Genomic DNA, 20,057 nt, shown 5'->3' with positions numbered 1-20,057 from the left:
TCTGCGAACCCTAAAGGTGTATCCAAAGGCTTCGATCTCTCAGATATATGAATATGTCGTTTTGGTGTGAGTTGCCTCTCTGTAATGGGACTAATAGGACGAGGATAATTCTGCTTCTATGTTATATTTTTGGGTTGAACTGTCTCTTTAAAACTGTATAATCCACACACACTCACTTGTTATCACTAAACCATCTCATCCCAATTGAGCGACTCCATCTACCGAGGAAGGCCTCAGAATGTGGTTTACATCTTCGGGAAACAAGCGAGTTTGACCTTTTGTGGAACGTTTTCCAACAAATCTGCTTCCCTTCACGATGGGAAGTAATTACCTTAAAGCCGGGGTCTCAAGCTTCGAGGCAATTTCCTAGTTTCCTCCAGTGGGCCTCCTGCACCAACGTGGACAGGGGCTCCCCACGTAATTTGAGTTTCAGCCCCCGTCAGTCACTTTTGAAGAGCAAATACTCACGCCCCAGGTTTTAAAAGTTACTTCACCACTTCAAACTTCAAGATGCCTGCTAAACAATAAGATGTGAGAATTATGCCCCTACACATGCTAAATACACGAGACGACAGGAAACAAATGATCCGAGTACATTAGCATACCCGTACGGTGGGCGCTCTTAACCAGAGTGCTCCGCCGTGCCGTTTGGAACGTGGGTGGCCCCCACTGGGAATCAAACACTACAACGGTGACCTCGTTGACATTGTTTCATTCCAGTGTTTACGTCCTCACAATGCATTTTTTTCAAATGGTATCGCTCTGAGTCCACAGTTGTGGGGAAGGACATAAATGGCGTTGTTTGTGCGAACGAGGGCAAGATGGAAACCTTACATGGGCACACACACACACACACACACACACACACACACACACACACACACACACACACGTAAAAGCTTCTCTCTCGTCGCTCGAATCTTTCTCAGTTATGCTGCAATTCAAGCCCTTTGTTTAATAAACAATTTGTCAGTGATGTATTGAACGCCAGCTCTAATTTGATTGTCTGTGAAATGTGTATGGAGGTGGCTGCCTGCTCTCTCCCTCTCCCTCTCCCTCCCTCCCCCCCCCTCTCTCTCTCTCCGTCTGCAGAACCAACAGTGATATTCCACCCTTTCTTTCCCCGGCAGGTGTGTGTTAGTGTGCGTGTGCGTGCATTTGTGTGTCTACGCGTGCAGGGACGAGGATGCTGCAGCGATCCTTAAGGGTTTGCAATTACATCTAAACGGCATAATCGGATGTGATGGATGGCCATTGCCTCTCCTCAGTGTCTGGACCCCGGCACCACCGGCGCAACGAGGTTACAGGAGAGTGGGGGAAACGATGAAAGATTGAATAGTTTGGTTCTGCTTTGCTCCGACCCGACTCCCTTTTTTTCTCCTTTCAAGTGCCCCTCTGGTGACCCCGCCAACAGTCGAGGACAAATCAGCGAGTTTTATTGGGGTAAATAACTTAATCCGGCAAATCGGAAACAGTGGAAGAATTAACTTTGTGTCGCAAGCACGTAGAATACGAACCAGACTTATTTGGCTATAAAAAAAAAAGCTTGAGGAAGACAATGCTGGGCTGAAGTGGGCCATTGCATATCTGACTGCACAGTCCTGGATTTGTTTGTCGTCAACAGGTGGCACTGTGGGACCAAAAGTCCGCTGCACAGCTCACGCTTGCAGCCGCTCCGGGAAGAACAAAACCTCAAGTACAAGCCGGTGAGTAAGTGCAGGGCGGGAGGTAAAACGAGGTGTGTTCCTCTGCTCCCTGATGCTCGGCTCTTCCTCAGCCCTGCTCGGTGCCTCTTCAGCAGGAGGAGACAAGAATGACACGGTTCTTTTTTTTTTCTTTTTTTTTAAACCACAGCAGCGTTGCAAATGAAGGCCTTGAAGTTGCCAAAAAGGATCAATTTAGGATCTGAGGTAAGACGTTAAATGGACAGAATAATTGGGGAGATTTCAACCCCTGGCAATTTCCTCGCGAGGTTCTGGCAATTATCGTGGACAAATGCATCCTTTTGACTCGCCAGGTGCGCTTACAGTGTGATTATGCATGGGGAACTGTGAGAGTGAAGGTGCAGCGGAGTCACAGAGAGGACTGACGACCAGGTTGGTAAATGAAAAGAGAGGCCATAGCTTTGTACCTCCTAAACACCCAGATGGCTCCGTGTGCGCGCGTGGCAAAAAGAAATAAAGTAAAAACGCAGCGATGGGAAGAGCAGCTGGTAAATGTGACGTGGAGACGAGGGGGTTGTCAGACGCAGAAGTGAAGCTTCAATGGCGCTCGCTCCTCGTGGCGCTGTGACACCGCCGCCCGCGAGAGCCACATTACCCACAATCCCCAGTGGCCCGAAACGCCACCATTTCCCTCTCCCGCCGTGTCTTTCTCCTTCCGCTTCGCCGATCAGGCGGGCAAAGCGGGGCCGCTCGGGAGAGCCGCGCAGATGTTCAGCAAGGAAAGACAAAAACAACAAGCGGCTCTAAAATAGACACGATTCCCGGTAGAAATGCACATTTTCATGTCCATGCTGTTGTTGTCACAGCTGACGGGTGAGACAGAGAGAAGGAAAAAAAGATGGAGGCATGACTCATTCCCTCTCTGATCAGCAGGCCCCCTCGTGCAGCTGCGCCCACCTCACACGACCCGCAGGCCGCGTTTATCGGGGTCCTCCTGATCGCATCTATGTTTTCCCAGACACGACTTGATTTACCGGCCGCGGCGATGAGATGCGTGTGTGTGTGTGTGTGTGTGTGTGGACGGGAAAGATTGTCGGTTCATTTCTGCAGCGGCAAATTTGTGAAATAGCGGGGAAGTCATTTTCCCCCCCTAACGTCGGCATCTCGCAGTTCTGACAGAGAACTCGACTCTCCCCCTTGACATTCGGAGATATATTTACCTCGCAAGGATTTTGACATTTCGCTGCACGCTCTAATAACATCCTGAAATATGAATAAGAGTGCGGAGAGTGGAGGGGAGCCCCGCAGAGCTTTTGTTAACAGGTATTGATTGATACTGAGGGGGGGGGGGGGGGGGGGGGAAGAAGGGAGCGGGGGTCCGTGGGCGTGGAGCCACCGTTTACTGATCATCCGTTAACCTTGTCAGAAGATCTCGCCCGCTCCACTCTTAACTGGCCGGGGGGGGCGTCCTCGGTGGTCATCGGAGAGGCTGTGATTTCCTTATCAAAGCGAGAATCCGGCCTAAAGCGTAATTCGCATGTTAGTCAAGACGACGCCAGACAGCCCGATCGATGTTTGGATGCGGCGAACTACAGCAGCAGCGGTGAGTTGGAAGTGAAATCTTTGCCGTGCATCCTCCGTGTCAACTTCATTTGACAAACTATGCCGCAGAAAATATGGATACTGTTGGGTATCCGGATATTATGTTATAGATTCCCCAAAACACCGTATTGATTTTGAATGAATAGTTTACATGCAGAGATTGACCGTCGTTGTGCAAAGTTTGCTAGAAATAGCACCTGTATGTCAGGTGTTGGAAGTGTCCTCGGAGGCTGTAGCTAAATGCTAACACCAGAATGCTAACATGCTGATTTTTAGATAATGTTTGCTACGTTCACCATTTAGCTTTAGCGAGTTAACATTTGGCTAATTACAAAAACCCGCTGAGGATGTTCTATGTCGTTGGATTTACAGGCAGAAACCTGCAAAACACACACTTGAATATACAAACTTTTAAAACTGAGCTTCCGGGTACAAACTTCAATGCACACGCTCACAATACTGATAAGGACGGGTATGATTTATGTTTGGAGATATTTGGTGTCTCGTTCAAGGACACGTCAGCACTTCAGCGGGCAGATTGTTTAAGTGCAGGACCGAGAGAGAGAGAGAGAGAGAGAGAGCGAAGACACACTGCAACACCTGATCTTTATGATCGCTGCGATTCAACAGGAACCTCAGGGAATTCCAAATGAGCGCACACATTACTGCATTTTAATCAAAACCCCCAGGAGCGCAAGATGAGCGCGTACATTAATATGTTTTATTCTAATGGCGTGTGATTTGTGGCACGCGGGATCTCCGGCTAATTCCTCCAGCCACGACTCCAAAAAGCTGCTTTAATGTAATTACAAGAGATTGTTTTTAATGGGAGATAAATGGGCTTTCCTGCAGGCTGCAGCTGAATGAATACTTTGCTACAGTTTGAAACAGTGCGGCATCATTTGCTGGAATTGCCGCCATTGATTGGTTGCCACCGGTCATTTCAATTTAATTTCAAATGACTGTAAGCAAGGGTGGAAATCTGACTGGGACGCATCTTTGTTTGACAGTATAATGCGTTTCTTCCGAAGGATACGGAGCAGCAAAAGTAACATTTTCTTCCCCGAAGCGATACCGAATAAACCTGAGTAATGGAGCGAGCTTCCATTTGGCTCGATTCGCTGTAACGCAATGATAATAGTGTTTGTTTTTCCCTTTTTCCTTTTTTTTTCTTTTGAAGTCCTGTCAAGTTTGATTTTCTATGCAGTCGTTTAAAAAAAAAAAAGAAAAGAGAAATAACTTCTGCGTAGCTCATTATCTGTTCCAGCATATTGGCTGAAAACTGAGAGAGTGGGGACGGTTCGACACCAGGTCAAACATTTGAGTCAAGCGCCGTGCTAATGAGCTTGAATCACGCCACCGACCACCCACGTGCTGTTGACTCTCAAGCACCTATTGATTTTCTTTTCGGCAAGCTGTTCCCCCTTCCGACCGCTCGGCTCGTCGTCTTTCTTGATCCTTCTTACGGTTCCCGCCAACCTTTTTTTTCTTTTCTTTCTCTGTTGCTTTCGTCTCTGAACTTTTCTCAAACATGACAGCTCTGTGATTTCTGGAGTTGTGCTCTCTCTAAGAGTCATGAGCGGATGTCAGATAACAGGAAGAGCTGCTGATTCAGCGCTCGGCACCGACGGTGCGTTCAATCAGGGATCACCTGGAGGGCAGCTTGGTATTACGGCGGTACTGCTGGAGTAATCACGGAGGACACTGACTGTTCCGCGGGGGGCACGCTGAACTCTGACCTCGAGTGAAATGCATCCGTGGAGGGACTGCGTGCTCCTCACAGTGGTGGAAAAAAAAAAGACTGCTTATGCGGGTAAAACTGTACATCCTGGTTCACGGTTGGCGGAATGTTCTGGCTCCAAATAAATGCTAAATGTGTCTGCTGGGTGTGTTAAAAGGGAAATATTTGCTAATGCGTTGGCGACTTGCCCCTCAAGTGGCCCAAAAAATCCATAAATGCTTTAACTTTCCAAAAAGTTATAATATAATGTTTAGATTAGTCTTTTATTTTGTGTTCATGTTACCTGTATGATTGAAAACGGACTAACTTGCTAGCATATAACTCAACTCACTTATGCTATGACGTTATCTTCCACTGTGTGTGTGTGTGTGTGTGTGTGTGGGATGAGTGTTTCTGTGACAGCCTGATTCACAGGCCATTGGTGTGTTTAATGGAGCCGATGAAGCAATGATCGCTCATCCAATCCTTTCTCGCCTTCTACCCTTTCTGCCTGGGCCTGATACTACCAGCCATCTTTTAACACACACACACACACACACACGCGCGCGCGCACACACTCGACATCTGTGTGACGCAAGGAAACGGTCCCACATATACCCCAAAGTCTACCCACGACCACACGCGCGCTCACGCGCACAAATCCTGCTTTATAGGGGATAATCCAATGACAGCCAATTTGCTGGAGGGATATACTTTTTTTCTTTATTCCATTCTTTATTTATCCATCGCTTCTGCTTTTACAAGGCAATTTGTTAGCTGGCCAGCTGGAGGAGGGGAGTATTAACCTAGACTTCCATTACCATGCCCCCCCACCCTCCTCCTCCTGCTCTCCTCCATCCCTTCCTTCCACTCGCCTGCTCATCCTTTTAAGATTAAGCTATGCCCCCCCCCCCCCCCCACCACCCCACCCCTCCTTTAAAAAAAAAGGGGGTCCAGTGTAATCATGAAAGTGTCACATTTCAGCTGAGAGAAGAGGAAGCGGTGGCTTCAGGGTCACTCTGAAATTCTTCACTCTCACTCACTTTATTCTTTCTTTTTTCTACCTCCACCCACTCACGCTCTCTCTCTCTCTCCGTGTCCGTATTCCCTCTCTCCCCCTCCTCACTTATTTATTTCAATCTGTATCCTTCCTCTTTGCCCTCGTCTGTCCCTTGATTTTGTGCCCTCTTCCTGTCTCTACCTTCTCTCCTCTCTTGTTATGCCTCCTCTTCCTCTCCCCTCTCCCTGACAGTGGTTCAATAAGCAGCGCCTCCAGGAGTGGTCTTGCTCAGTCAGTGGCCAATTACCCAGTCACACAGCCCGTCCTCTGGGACGGACAGGATTAGCAGGATCTGTCGTCTGACCACACACACACACACACATACAGACTTGGACACCTGTCACTTATAGACAGACAACCTGTGGGTTCTTTTCTGTGTGTGTGTAGTTTAGAAGAAAGCTCCAGCTCCACCACCTTTTCCTCCAACAGGCAATTTGACAGGCCAGTGAAGAGAGGCGCAGAGCGGAGAGGAGGAAATGTATGCCGCTTATCAAATGCATAAAAGCTCCACTGGTGCAGGTGAGGTATCACCGAGAGAGAGATCAGACCTCACCTGGAGCAAGGGGTTGTTTTTTTTTTTTTCTGCTTAAGGGCAGCTGGCTCAGGGCAATGTTGAATTTGCAACCTGATGGCCGCAGCGGTGAAAGCCAAGGGAGAGCAGCAACAGGAAGTCGCTCCCTTCTACTTTGCCCCACAGTCCTTTCAGTGTCGGCTCGTGAACGTGGAACATTGTTGCAGAGCTCGGGAGCTTTTGGGTGTTGTGGTTTGGTACAAAGACAAACAGAAGAGAACATCTAACCATCACCCTGTGGCTCATTTATGTTGGCATGCGGCCAGTATGCGTTGGTGATGCTCCATCATCATTTGAAAAGACTTGTACTGCAATATAAAGTAGGAAAAAGTTTCTTTATTTTTGGTGAACTGGCCCTTTTATTATCTTTAGTTTTATTATCAGGGTGTTCATTTTCTTTCTAATGCACGACAACTACAGGAAATTCGTCCATAGAAACGGCGAATCTCTGTTTTTTTATCTAAAAGGAGACTGCGCCTTTAAATATTATTGTGGTCGATACCGAGGCTGCTTAGCATCAGCCCATTTGTCATCACAGATACAATCGCGGTCCCGTCTCCAGTACGAACCGCAGCTTTAGCCAGGACGGACACATCATTCACACGCCCTCCCAAAAATAACACTCGCGCGACCGTTGCAACGTTTTTGTTTCCAGCCGAGATGGACTGCCGAGCTCGGGCCGCGCCGTAGACCTCTTCAGCGTGGCACACGCTCAGCTCGGGGCCTACCTCATTTTGAATGCTTGTCAAGATCCTGACGTTTTCCAAAGATACCAAACGTGTCGGGCAGTCCAGACAAATCCTGTTAAGCTTGTCCAGACCTTGGAGCTGAGGGGTCACGAGGGGTCAGATTGGTCCTCTTTGGGCCCGGTCACCGTCCCTCCTGTGATTACACCGCTTTGGTTCTTTGGCGGTCAGCAGATTGAGGTTAGCTAAATGATGACAGCAGCATGATGTGGCTTAGAGAAGGCAGAGGGGCATTATGGGATGGGGAAAGAAGAAAAGTCTGAAGGAAAAGTCCAACACTTTGGTACTGATTGAAATATGTAGCTTAGGCATTATGCGCATGTTAGCTGATGCTAGCATTTAGCCTCATGGAGCAGCTGACTTGGCTGTGGACCTGCTTTATATTCATAGTTTTGTTCCATCCTTTCAGCAGCGAATGTAACATGCATGTAAACAGAACAATGAGGTCAAACGCCATGTTTTTGACTTTGAACCACGACTCTAGCTGCTCACTCATTGTAAGTCTCTGAATCAAAGACTGTTACGACTGTCAACCGTCGACCGTGACCTCCCAGACGAAAGCAAAACCAAAAATGTCTGAGTCACTCGGTCGCCTGCTGGACCTTCCAGGGTTTTTGCTATTCCCCCTCTCTCTCTCTCCGGCTGTTCGCTGGCACGGTGGGAAATGAGGCTGGAAATGATCTGAGGAAGCGTTGCATTCCTCCCTCTGTTTTTTCGAAAATCCCTCCGCGGGGCCCTTTTTGAACTCGCCACTCGCGTCCAAGGCCGGCTTATCCAGCCACTTCAAAGACGCCGGAGGACGCCGCGTTACATCACGGCTGCGGTGACCACTGACGGGGCGCCCCTGCATGAGTGGGAACAGAGAGGAAGCGTCCTCTAATCTCGGCCCTGCAGAGAGTGAGGCTTTTTCAAGTGAGGCCCGGCGCTTTCCCTCTCTGCTGTAGGGAGGAAAAAATACTCGCCGGGTTTCCAGCAGGTAAGTGGCACCCCGCCTCTTGTCGCCTCAAGGATGCTACAGAGAGGTCTTACAAATCCCCAAGGTTCACTTAACTCCGGTGGAGATGTTTGGGGATTTTTCTGTGTGTGTGTTGAGCAAGTTTGGGTGGAATTCACTTTCAGCTCAACTCCTGTTTTCTTTATATTTCAAGAACTTGCGGTATTTTTTTTCCCCGTAAAAGCATTATCATACTCTCCACTGTCTGACTTCTATTTCCAATTTACCTTTTGAATCAAATAGATTTCGAGTTAATCGCACCCATCTCAGGCCCGCACAATGGCTGGAGGATATTAAGCAGACAGAAAGATGGGATCAATATTAGCTCTTTCTGCTATTATGGGATTTAAAGTGTACTTTCACTGAAGTCCTCACTTTTTAAATGGCTCTGCCACCGAGTGAAAAAGGCACAACAGACATATCTGACAACCTCTCATCTATAATCAGTTTATTGCTCGCAAGAAAGAAAAAAAGGCAGCGAATGGGGTCCAAACAGCCTCAAAATTACTATCATTCCCTACCTCTCCTCCAGAAAAGCTCTTTTTGATATTGACTGAATCAAAGAGGCGTCTCCGGGTAATTAAGGAAATTATGGCTCGGCAGAATTGCAGACTTGGTTGAGAAACTACGCCGTATGGATTCCTCTCTAATTACAAAGGAGCGCTGGACACAAATAGCTCTTCCTTTTCATCCTCAACCTTGGCGCGGTCTACATGAGGCAGCTGTAAGCCTGGACTTAGCCCCCGCCATCGACCTGAGAACCGAGAGAGAGAGAGATCCAAGAGTTTATTTCCATGCTTCACTCCATCCATATTTATACGGCTCCTTCTTGGGAAAGTGTGCTTTGGATTCACTGAGATGGGAAAAAGAAGATACAAGACGGTCTATTGTTGAATTAATGGGGTTACACGGGCCTGGGATTAAATGGAATTGACGCTCTCAAGGTAACATGTGGCCTTGACTTTAGGAAAAGAGGAAGGGAAGGGAAAACAGGAAGGCCTCCATTTTTCATATATATCCTGCAATTACATACATCCAAATCAACTTCTTCTGCATGTTTTTGCATAATATTACACATGCATGACAAGACATTGGCTATATCAGTCCCATTTAAATGAATATAGCAAATTAGGAAATTATGATGGAACTGGCTACTGTGCGTTCCCTAAATAATAAGAGTAAAACATGTAAATCTCTAAGCCTAAAATCTCTCTGTAGCCAGTCGCCATCTTGTTTTTTTGCAACTATAAGTGACACGAGGGGAACAAGGCGGCCATAATGTTACAATTCATTTTTCTACACCGTGAAAGGGCTACGGTTGTAAAAAGAAAATGCAGACAACTCCCAGTCAGTCACAAGGTAGCCCCGCCCTAACGCGTACCCTGCTTTATGGTCTGTTTGCCTCTAAATGGACCATCATTTACTAAATGAACATCATGCTGTATTGAAGAAGACTTGAAACTAGCGATTGAGACCATAAACTCATGTTTATATATGAACACGAGTGTAAATTAGGCCCTTGTGTAAAGTTTACTTTCAGCTGGCGAGCCCCAGAATAAATACAGAGGACCGAACCTCGGTGTGCTTGGTGGCACTCGCACCTGAAAAAACCCCAATCAAAACGTCTCAAGATATTAAACAAACCCACTCATATTAACATGTTCATTCTGCTCCGTTAAATAAGGCTCACATGTCGTCCATGAGCCTCTTTGCCATTCAACAATACTTTCCCCAGAATCGGGAAAATGCTGTATGTAAATGCCCCCCCCCCCAAAAAAAAAAAAAAAACGGGGTGCCAATCAACTTGTGCGGTCGCCATAGCAACGGTTCTCCCAAATCAAAAGGCGGCGCAGCTAGCTATGTAGCTGGTGTCTGTCAAAAGCACACAGTCATTACCTGTACCCTCGTGCCTTTGTCCCACCGAGCAATCACGGCCTATTCACAGGCCGCAGAGAGCGGGGCGCCTTTTCTCTCCCGGAAAGTGATCGAGTCTGGATTTGTGAAAGAAACGCAGCGTGAAGCCCCCCCCCCCCCCCCCCCCAACCGAGACAAGTTCAGACCTCCTCTCTCCTCCTTCCACCTCCTCCTCGTCATTGATCGCGGCCCCTTCCGCCACACCGAGCGTCTCCCCCTCCGCCGCAGAATCAGGCTCCGGGCTGGTCAAGTGAGTAACAACCTCCGTCTCGCAATCACGCCAGGCCTGCTCCGTAATGGCGGCGGAGGCACCGAATCATCCCCGAAATCTTCACTCTCGTGGAGGAAGATTCAAATTGGGGGCATTTAGGTTGGGGAAAAGAGCTTCATCACGCCGTGCTGTGCTAGCTGAAGGGGCACAGAAGTCATTTCTCCACTCCCCCGATCCTCCGAACCAAAAACAGCACGAGGCGGTGCAAAAGTTCCCCGTGTCGTTCTGGCCTTCTTGAGTCCGAGCGAGGAACAGCCTCAGTAGGTGCGATGGGAAAGTCTCACGCACTCTCAAAGCCGGGCTTTCCTCCGACCCAATTCTGCATGCAAATCAAAGGCGGATCAATCCGGGATCGTCTGATGAACTAATTACGCGGTAATTGTTCTGGTCTAGACCGCTGATCCATTGTGCGAGAGCGTCTCTTTGTGTCTACCCAGTGCTGATTGAGAAAGATAATTGGGTTTTTTGATTGGCAGAGGGGCAATTTTGATCTCTCTTTTCTTCTTTGCCCCCCCCCCCCCCCTGCACACCCTCCTCCCTTTCCCACACCCCTCTCACCATGAGCGCCAGAGACGGATCCATCTCGCCGGCCAAACTGTAAGCTGCTATGGAAACCCTTTAAACAGGTTGCGGAGGGTTAAGTGACGAGGCAGGACTGCTATGCATTTGCAATTAGTGCATTTGCATAACTTAATTGTGCGCGCTTGGTCGACGGATTGTCATTAGTTCTGCCGTCTCCGCCGACACATGCAGGCTTGTGATGGACATGTGGACACGTATGCGCAGACACAACAGTTGTATTTGTCTTTCCCTCTCTTCTGCTGACTTAACCTCACTATATTCAGTCTCAGTATGAGCCCTGTCATGAATACCCAGAATCCCCTTGATTTGAGCGGGGTCACGTAACAGCAACAGAACCCGCCCGAGTCCCTTTTGAAGCCGGGTCAGCCAAAACAAATGTCTGACCCTGCTGGAAAGGTAATGATACCCCATAATGAGGCGGTGTTATTACAGTAAAGCCTCTCTCGACTTTTTCCCTCTTTCACCTTTGACCTCTGAGGCCACGAGCGACCTGGCGTGTAATAAAACCCAGGTTGTTTGCTTGCAGTGTCACTGAGCAGAGCGTGAAGCGTCGGCTGTGTGCAAATGGGCGAACAGGCCCAGCTTAAAGGGCCAGTTCACCCAGATCACAAACACGGTGCATTCACTGCACCTCTGACACCACCCTAGACATGTGGTGCCAGTGCTCTAAACCATATACCATAAATATATCCAAAAAACACCAGAAAAACTATCTACACGGATAGAAACCGGGCACGGTAAGTGATTCGATTGAACCGGTTCTTTGAAAGCAGAGCCGCTGTAACTAGAAATGCTCTCTCGGTCAAATTACCGGGTTGAAATAAGCAGAGAAGAAAAGTTCACGAGCCCCGGGATGTCAGTCGGATTGAAAAGGACGACGTCGCTGGCACATTTACGAGCTGCAGACAGCGGAAAAGGTGCCATTAGAGCCATTAAACTATCCAGATATGTACCACGCTGACCCCTCTCCTCTGCGCTCTCTTTCATTTTCCCTGCAAGCACTTATATTTAAGCCCCCCCCACCCACCACCACCACCACCACACCCCCTTCCCACTTCACCTTCCCCAACCACCGCCTCTGCCTTGTTTGCCTTTGTTGCAAATGTAGCCCCATAATTGTTCAAATCAATGTTTAGCAGTCGCTCTCGCTGTGATTAGGCGGAAAATGAGGTTATGCGGCAGTTGCCATGGTTTCAAAGGCGGCGGGTTTCCAAAAAAAAAAGCATCTCCCGCGGAAGCCAGAGACTGGCACGGTGTAATGAACTTAAATTAAAGCAACTTTTGTCTCAATGTGGATTTTAATTACCCGGCGACTGTCTCTGACGAAAAGGAGCGAAGAAGAAAAGCGAGAGAGAACAAACGAGGAGGGGGGAGGTGGGGGGGGGGGGGAGAACAGGGGTTTATGTGCCAGAGCGCTAATTTGATCCATTAAGGGATGTGTGTGAGAGAGTGAGTGTGATGTGCTACCTGCCTAGTGAATATAAAGTCTCATTCGCGCCCACCGAGCGGCGCGGTGCAAAAGGGCGGGAGCGTCGTCTTGTTAGACTCCGGGCTTCAGCTGAGAAATATCTAATTAGTCTAATTAGGCGTGTGCAACAGTCAAAAATGGATGGCTTGTCCTTTGTGAAAGGAAACTGAGAAAATGTGTGAAAACGCACGCAATCGACGAATCCACATCCTGTTACCTCCGGCTGCCATCGCCCCGTAGCCTGATTTCTTCCTTCGTAACCTGCTCTGTGATCTTTCATGCCGCCGATGACATAATAGCTCACTCCTCCTTGGTTTCTTGCCAGTGCGGAGCTGCAAGCTCCAAAAGTGGGATGATTAACACAGAACCGCACTCATCCGCCTGCGTGACAAGATACATTCAGTCAGCGCTCCGGAGACGTCGACAACAGCTTTCCCGGAGTGTTCGATCAAAGAAGAGGATGTCTTCAAACAAACACATGTCTTTTAACAGACGCGGGGTTTGTATCCAAAAATGGCACACACACACACACACACATGATTCCGATGCATTGAGGGGTTGGTAACATGCAACTGAACTTGTACATCATGTTATGGTTGTGTTTATTTTGCTGTTTGTGTTATTCTAGCTAGGGCTCTTATTTTGGAGGAACCGTTGCACGTCAACAGCATTACAATGAATCTATAGAATTACAAAAAACAACCAAACAAATACATGACCTACAGTGCACATGTTGTTAGTTTCCGGACTTTCTGTGCACTTTCCAAACTTCTCAATTGTCTGCCTTTATCTCAACGTCGACGTTCTTCCGCATAAAGGGTGGAAATCCTACATTATGTTGATAAGAAATGTACAGCTGAAACACATGGCCTGAGTCAATAAAATGCTACACACTGGCCCTTTAAGTGATGAACTGAAAAACCAGAAGCAGAACCACCAGAATCTCTCTGCATTATTTTTTTCAACGCCGTTTCAATCTTCTCCACATTTGGACGTCTGAGCTGGAAATAAAACGACTCCGACTTCCTCTCACATTTACAATCCTGCGCACTTCTCCTTACCTGTACCTTTTTTTCTTTTTTTTTTTAAAAGTCCAAAAAGGAAGTGGACCGCCAGCAGTGCTTGACAAAGATCCCCCCCCTAAGTTGTAGAAGTGTAATCCCTGTGTGTCCGTAGATCACGGCGCCTGTTGACGGCTGCTTCTGCTTTGAATAACTGTGTTTATTCCAGACACAACAATTCGGGAAACTTGGGCCACGCTTGTAATTCGCAGGCGAGCGCCTCTCTCCATTCAATTGGAGCTTTTCAGCGGTCGCCGCACAAAAGGAATGCAATTTTTGCAGCGTGAATATTATACCTGAGAGGTCTGAAATGAAATCCTCGCGCTGACTGAGAGTCACATTTTGTGATTGCGAACACCATCGCTGCTGCCCTACTTGCGCAGCCACACACACACACACACACACACCTACACACATACACACACACACACACAGAGAGAGAGAAGGTTTTTATGAGTAATCCTTTCAAATGATTCGGGGCCTGTAATTGTAAGCAGCGCAGCAGGAAGTGAAGCAAGTCTCAGCTATTGACCAGCCTCGGCCTCACACTGAGCTAAAACACAGGGGTTGGTGGCACTGCCGCTGAGAACATGTCAATTTTGCTCTTTAGAAACGGGGGCACTGCTCGAAGACTGAAAGCAAATCAACACGAGATATCGACCCAGACAAGCCAACCCTGTAAATTGCACTCAGAGAGACGAACAAAACAACAAAAACCATCACTGGGATTGTTATTGACGGCCGACACTTTCGGCTAACACGCCTCACTTCCAGACGCGAGGGCGAGATCGAAAAAAGACTCAAAAGAGAAACGGCTTGATTGACCACAGTATGCAACTTCATAACGGCGATTGAGCTCGAAGGCCGGCCGTCAACCCGAGCTTTTTACATTCTGACTGACAAAGTCCGGCCTTATTGCGCAATGACCACGACGGGGTCGAGGCTTGGTAAAGGGCCCTGCCGCTCTAGTGACAGAGGAAGTGGCATCGCAGACAGCGGCGATGCAGTGCAAACACTTGCAGAGAAGCGTTGTTGTCTAACTTGTCTGCTCCTCCCCCCCCCTCACCACCACGTGGGAACAGATCAAATCACACTCTCACTGTGTCTTTGTGTCAACGCTCGACACCTCATCGCCACGTTCCGTTTTTTAACGCGGCGCGGAGACACACTGAGGCCTCCGCCGCGTCGTGCACAAACGCGCCGTGTTGTTTTTCTCAGCTGCGCTGATAGGCAGGAGCCGCCTTGAGCAAACAGAGAAGCTTCTCCGTGCAGCAGTCCCATAGTACAGTGAGTGTGTGGTACTAGGTGTCTGTATTTGAATACACGTCTGTGGTAAAACACCCTCAACTCAAGGTTCAATTGCAAGCTTTTTTTTTTTTTTTGGGGTGGAAACATCAAAACTTTCATCAAGAATCGGGCCAAAAAGAAGACGTATGCTCTATATGCACATGATGTGATAAAAAGTTGGCTATTTGTCGATGTTTGAAGCATGAACGAATACAGCTGAGATGAGTCTTTGCATCTTCTGGATCAAGGAACAAACAACACAATGAAGAATTTAAAGCTACTGTAACTCTAGCTCTGCTGTCATTAAATATAATGCCCCAAAAAAGAATCTTGTGAAACATGCATGGGTGCATAAAAAAAATAAATAAATCAGATTCCATTGAGAGTGCAGCACGTTCTTCAAACCCTGCAGAAGCACTCCAGTAACAATCAGGACGAAAATATCTTTGTTATTTTGCCGGTCTCTACACCTGCTGTTCCAAACATTTAGGTGCCGTTGACTGGAGCCACTTCAACTGATTTCTGGGTAATGAAGTCCTCAAAATGTCAATCAGCAATCTCCCATTGCCGCCTAGTGCGGCTGAAGTGCAAAGTTGCCAAGTGCAGCTTTGAGGACGCAACTTGGAATGTGACTTTTTTTTAGTTTTAACCGACAGGTGAGTAAACTGTGGCAGAGCCTTTCATTAACCAACAGTGTGAGCGTTGGACTTTGGATGGAGAACAGGACAAATAGGGCTTAAAGCACTAACGTCACACGGCTTTATCTCTCGTTTAGCTCACAGGGATTAAATAATGTTGTATGGAAACACACATGTTCCACCGCTGACTGAGTGCAGCCAAGTAACAACACCCACTGATGAGTCAGCATGCTGCCATAATCACACTGGGGGAGCATCATATACTCTCAGTGGCTCTGCCAACACAGTGTTAAACCAGGTAGAGGATGAAAAATGATCTTAAAAAGCAGAGATTATCTTTTTCTCTCTCCTCTCCTCTCCTCTCCTCACCTTGTTTATTGGGGATGAGAGGAGTGAGATGAAACGAGAGGCAAAAGAGGCTGTCAGCCCTTCATTGTTCCGTTCCGTACATTTCGGGTGAATTACAGCGGCAGTGGAAATAATTGCTTGTCCCAATTACGAATCCATCTGCCGCCGGTGGCTTTTCTGATTTGACGGGGGGAGGAAATTCCCGTGAGCAAAAACCAAACAATGCGCGGGAATAAGGCACGGGAGCGTGTCAGCGGCCATTAATATCCATAAAGGCAATTTCACAACACACCTAATGACATAAAATGACAGACAATAACAGGCAGGTAATTAGTATGCGTGTGAGTAGAGGTGTGTGTGTGTGAGTGCAGGGGGATTAGAAGGAGTTAGGCATAACATGATTCTCTGCAAATGTGTACCTCATGGTCTCCCTGTCCTATAATATAATATATTATATTATATATAATATTATATTATTATGTGTATGTATTATATATTGCAAATAATGACATTTAGGAAACCAGAATATGCATTCCTAATGTTAAGTTTAAAAAAAATGCAAAATAAATGATTAAAAGTAAAGGTTCTCATTGTGGTGGAGAATGACCTGTCATTGTTAGACTATCACATATTATTAAAATGTATTTATTAATATTTGATCATTTTTACAGGAAATTTGAACCATTCCACACTCTGTTGAGTAGTTAATAAGATTACAGGCTGTGTATGTAAAATGTTTATGTATAAAGTAGCTCATAACAATACCTGGGAAATAAATGTAGTGGGGTGAAATGTACAATATCGGCCTCTGATTATTATTTTAATTATTAGGTATTTAAGACCTGACTGAAATGATGACATGGTAGGTTAGTATGTAGGGGGACGGAAAAAAAGGCCAGATACATTCCTATATATTTTTTTGGTTGTAAAGTGAGAGTTTTTCAGAGGTATGGATTAAATAAGACTGTTGTTTTAAATGCAATTTCATGAGGATATTTCATATTTCATTGGTTGTAAAGTGAGATTTTATCAGATGACATAACCATTCTAACACATTACTTAATGACAAATGCGTTATTGGATGATCATTGTCCTTGTGTTTCTATTAAAAGCTTAAAACTACATCAAATATAGAAAACATATTTGTTATTATAAGCATGGCGGGGCGTCAGTGGGAATGCAGTTTCCTGAAGTGCCAGAGTCGCTGTGATTTCTTCCGGGTTCCTCGCGCAGTTTTGTTTTGTTTGGGTGGATCCGCGCGGCGCTCAACGATGACAGAAAGTCACACTTCCGCGGCCGTAGCTCCTGTTTTTCTGCGACTTATATGACAACTTGGTTTAAATGAACGTGTTGCGTACGCGCGTGTCGGCTCGGTAAAGGCGCACGAGGGACTTCACCGGGATTTCGACCTGAACTGAGACACCTGTTGCTCCGGTTTCGACGGACAGGTGCCACTTTCCAGGGAGGAGCTCCGCGCTCGAGATACAACCGAAACTTGGATACATTTCTTTATTATTTTCCAAAAAACAACCACACATTTGACTTGACAGCTGCTATGAAAGTCACGGTGACGTTCGGGGACACCTCGGTGGTGGTTCCCTGCAAAGCTGCGTGGACCGTCCGGGACTTGACCGAACAAGCCACGCGGAGATACCGCAGGATTTTGGACCAGGTAAACACCCCTTCAAACAGTCACCTACTCAACTTCCACGTTATTATACCCACAGAAGAGTTTTAATTCCACTCATTCTTCATGTTTCATAAGAGCAATAGCTGTGGTGTCACCTGGCTGTGGTGTCACGTGACCAATGTGTGGTTGTGTTCATACTTTACTAACGTTAGATACTAAGTCTTTTGGTTTACTGAACTTTTACGTGCCATTCAAGTACAGGTTTGACTGTTATTTAAGTGTTGTTGTCGTCCTATTGTGCTGAGAACTGCTGTTAACATTTCATATAAATACAATGTTTGAGCTTTTTGATGGTCAACAATCCCAAACTAAGGAAACCATCACAGGAGATCGCCAACATGCCTCAATAGACCAGGATGCAATGCAGCTGTAGAATATGAGTAAGGGGTGTGACTGGCACATGCCTCCAAAAACAACATCTTGTGGTTGCTTTGTGCATGCAACATCTGGATGCACAAAGAAAAGGCATTCTGGGTAAATACACTGACCAGTAACTAGTCTACAGTGCTGTTCAACTGTGACGTGTTGTTTTGAATGTCCCACATGTACACAAAGATATGCCCCCCCCCCCCCCCCTCAAGCTCTGTGCAATCACTTGAGCATTAATCACTCTGTCGACTTGACCTTTTGTTAATCAGCCGCCGTGTATGTGCACGCTGTCCCGGCGTGATAGGGGTGCCGGTGTGAGTTTGGTCCCCCGTGTGGCCCTTCAGCTGTCTACCTGTACAATAGCTCTCTGTTTTTAAGCCCTGGTATCTCAGCGGGCAGGTGGGAGTTTACTGTCTGATGTCCTCAACGTGGACAGAGTCGGGGGCTGCGCGGTCGCGGACAGGAGGCTTTTGTCCCGTGAGTGATTGGGGATTAGGACTGGTGACAGGTCCGGGTCTTATCGGTTGGCTGGTCCCCACCACCACCGCCGCCGCCGCCGCCGATTCAGCCCGACCACGTGCCACTGGCTTGTGGAGACGCGAGGGGCCTGCGGAAGCAGGGATGGAAGGATGGATTACACACACACACACACACACACACACGGAGGAGCTCATCTTGCCTGGTGTCCCCTGAGCTGTCACGTCTCTGCTTCACCGGCAGCCATGGCCGCTCCTCCCGGCCGTCCCTGCTGATGCTCGGCGAGAGCACACCAGCCCCCCCCCCCCCCCCTGATTGCTTTTCACAGAGCATGTTAATTAGCAGCCATTGCAGGACACTGACTCAGCAGTCCTGAGCGCAGAGAATGTGTGTCGGTGAACAGGGTTCTGCACTGTGCATCGCAGCAACGGCACGCAGACCTTGCTAATTGGCAGGTTATTCTGATCTAGTGTCGAGTGTGACTCCGCACGCGTGCACAGCTGCTTTTCGTGCATCCGTTGTTGAGAAGACGTTGTCATGTTAACTGACAAAGCCTCTAACGAGCTGCATTCCGACTTGTTACACAGTTGTAAAATCCCGCTGCGCAAATGTGTATCGCGAATGTGACAAAAGATCTTCTCATGTCGTTTCCTCGCGCACTATTCGATCACTGCTATTGTGCAAAGATTTGCACCCCGAGGTGTCACTGTAAGATTTATATATAATAGTGGAAATGTTTGATTAGTTCTTAACTTCCATCTGCCATCCATACTATTGCACAATAAAGAAAACACAAGGCCAGGTACTGCAGCCGTCTCTCCCCGTCTCACGGCCTGTCCGTCCTGCAGGTTTCAGTTCGGATTACAGCCCCCATACCAACTCCATGCCGACACCTGACGGTGCACTAAACGAGCTGGAAGCACTTTGCCCTCCTCCTCCTCCTCCTCGTGTGTGTGAGCGAGAGGAGTAGTCCAGTGGGGGCCGGCGTGTGTGAGTCACAACTCAGCTATGCAGAAGGCCTTTATTGTAACTATTCAAACGTCAGTGTGTCATCGTGCTTTCAGGCCCGGCTGGCTCTCGAATGTGTTCAGCGAGATTCCCTGCATTCCTCAAACTGTTTCGGCTCCGTATTCTAACTGTACATTGCGTTAGACTCTTGTTCCCTGAAGGACAAATACTTGAAATAGCTACAGAGCAGCATCCCGGGGCTCGCCGAGGGGCAGCGTGGGGGACTTTAAACTCGGGCATTCCAGACAGTGACACAATAAAAAGGCCTCAGTTCCAGAGACGTGAAAGCAGCAGAAAGACCTGACAAAAAACTGTTTCAGCAAGATATCACAACTCAAGAAGTGCTCTTAATTCTGTAATTTGCTCTTCTGACTGTCTCGGTAATTCTCCTCCGCTGTTGACTGGCTGACTCCCGACTCCTTTTTGTTTTTCCATGTCACGGGAAGAGTTCAGGATACAAAGGGGAATTAGCAGGGATTGACAACGCGGGACATCAGAGGAGGGTGTTTTTCTTTCCCTCTGAAGTGTCGTACGTTCATCACTAGGCAGTGCGTTTTTTCTGTCAGAGGAAAACGGACGCACAAGTA

The 20,057-nt window shown here is 47.5% G+C and overlaps 1 protein-coding gene across 2 annotated transcripts in view; it reads left to right on the top strand.

The window, feature by feature from the left end:
- Window positions 1-17,179: 17,179 nt before the first annotated feature.
- Window positions 17,180-20,057, top strand: part of pard3ba (par-3 family cell polarity regulator beta a) — a 99,363-nt gene continuing 96,485 nt past the window's right edge. For both annotated transcript variants that reach the window (XM_079185500.1, XM_079185499.1), the window contains exon 1: window positions 17,180-17,598. In XM_079185500.1, the coding sequence (XP_079041626.1) occupies window positions 17,482-17,598 (117 nt within the window). In that variant the 5' untranslated portion in view covers window positions 17,180-17,481. The remainder of the gene's footprint in view (window positions 17,599-20,057) is intronic.

Source organism: Pholis gunnellus, assembly GCF_910591455.1.
Source record: "Pholis gunnellus genome assembly, chromosome: 24".
Taxonomy (NCBI): Eukaryota; Metazoa; Chordata; class Actinopteri; order Perciformes; family Pholidae; genus Pholis; species Pholis gunnellus.
The sequence above is the reverse complement of the archived record's forward strand: the minus strand, read 5'-3'. Positions and strand labels throughout refer to the sequence as shown.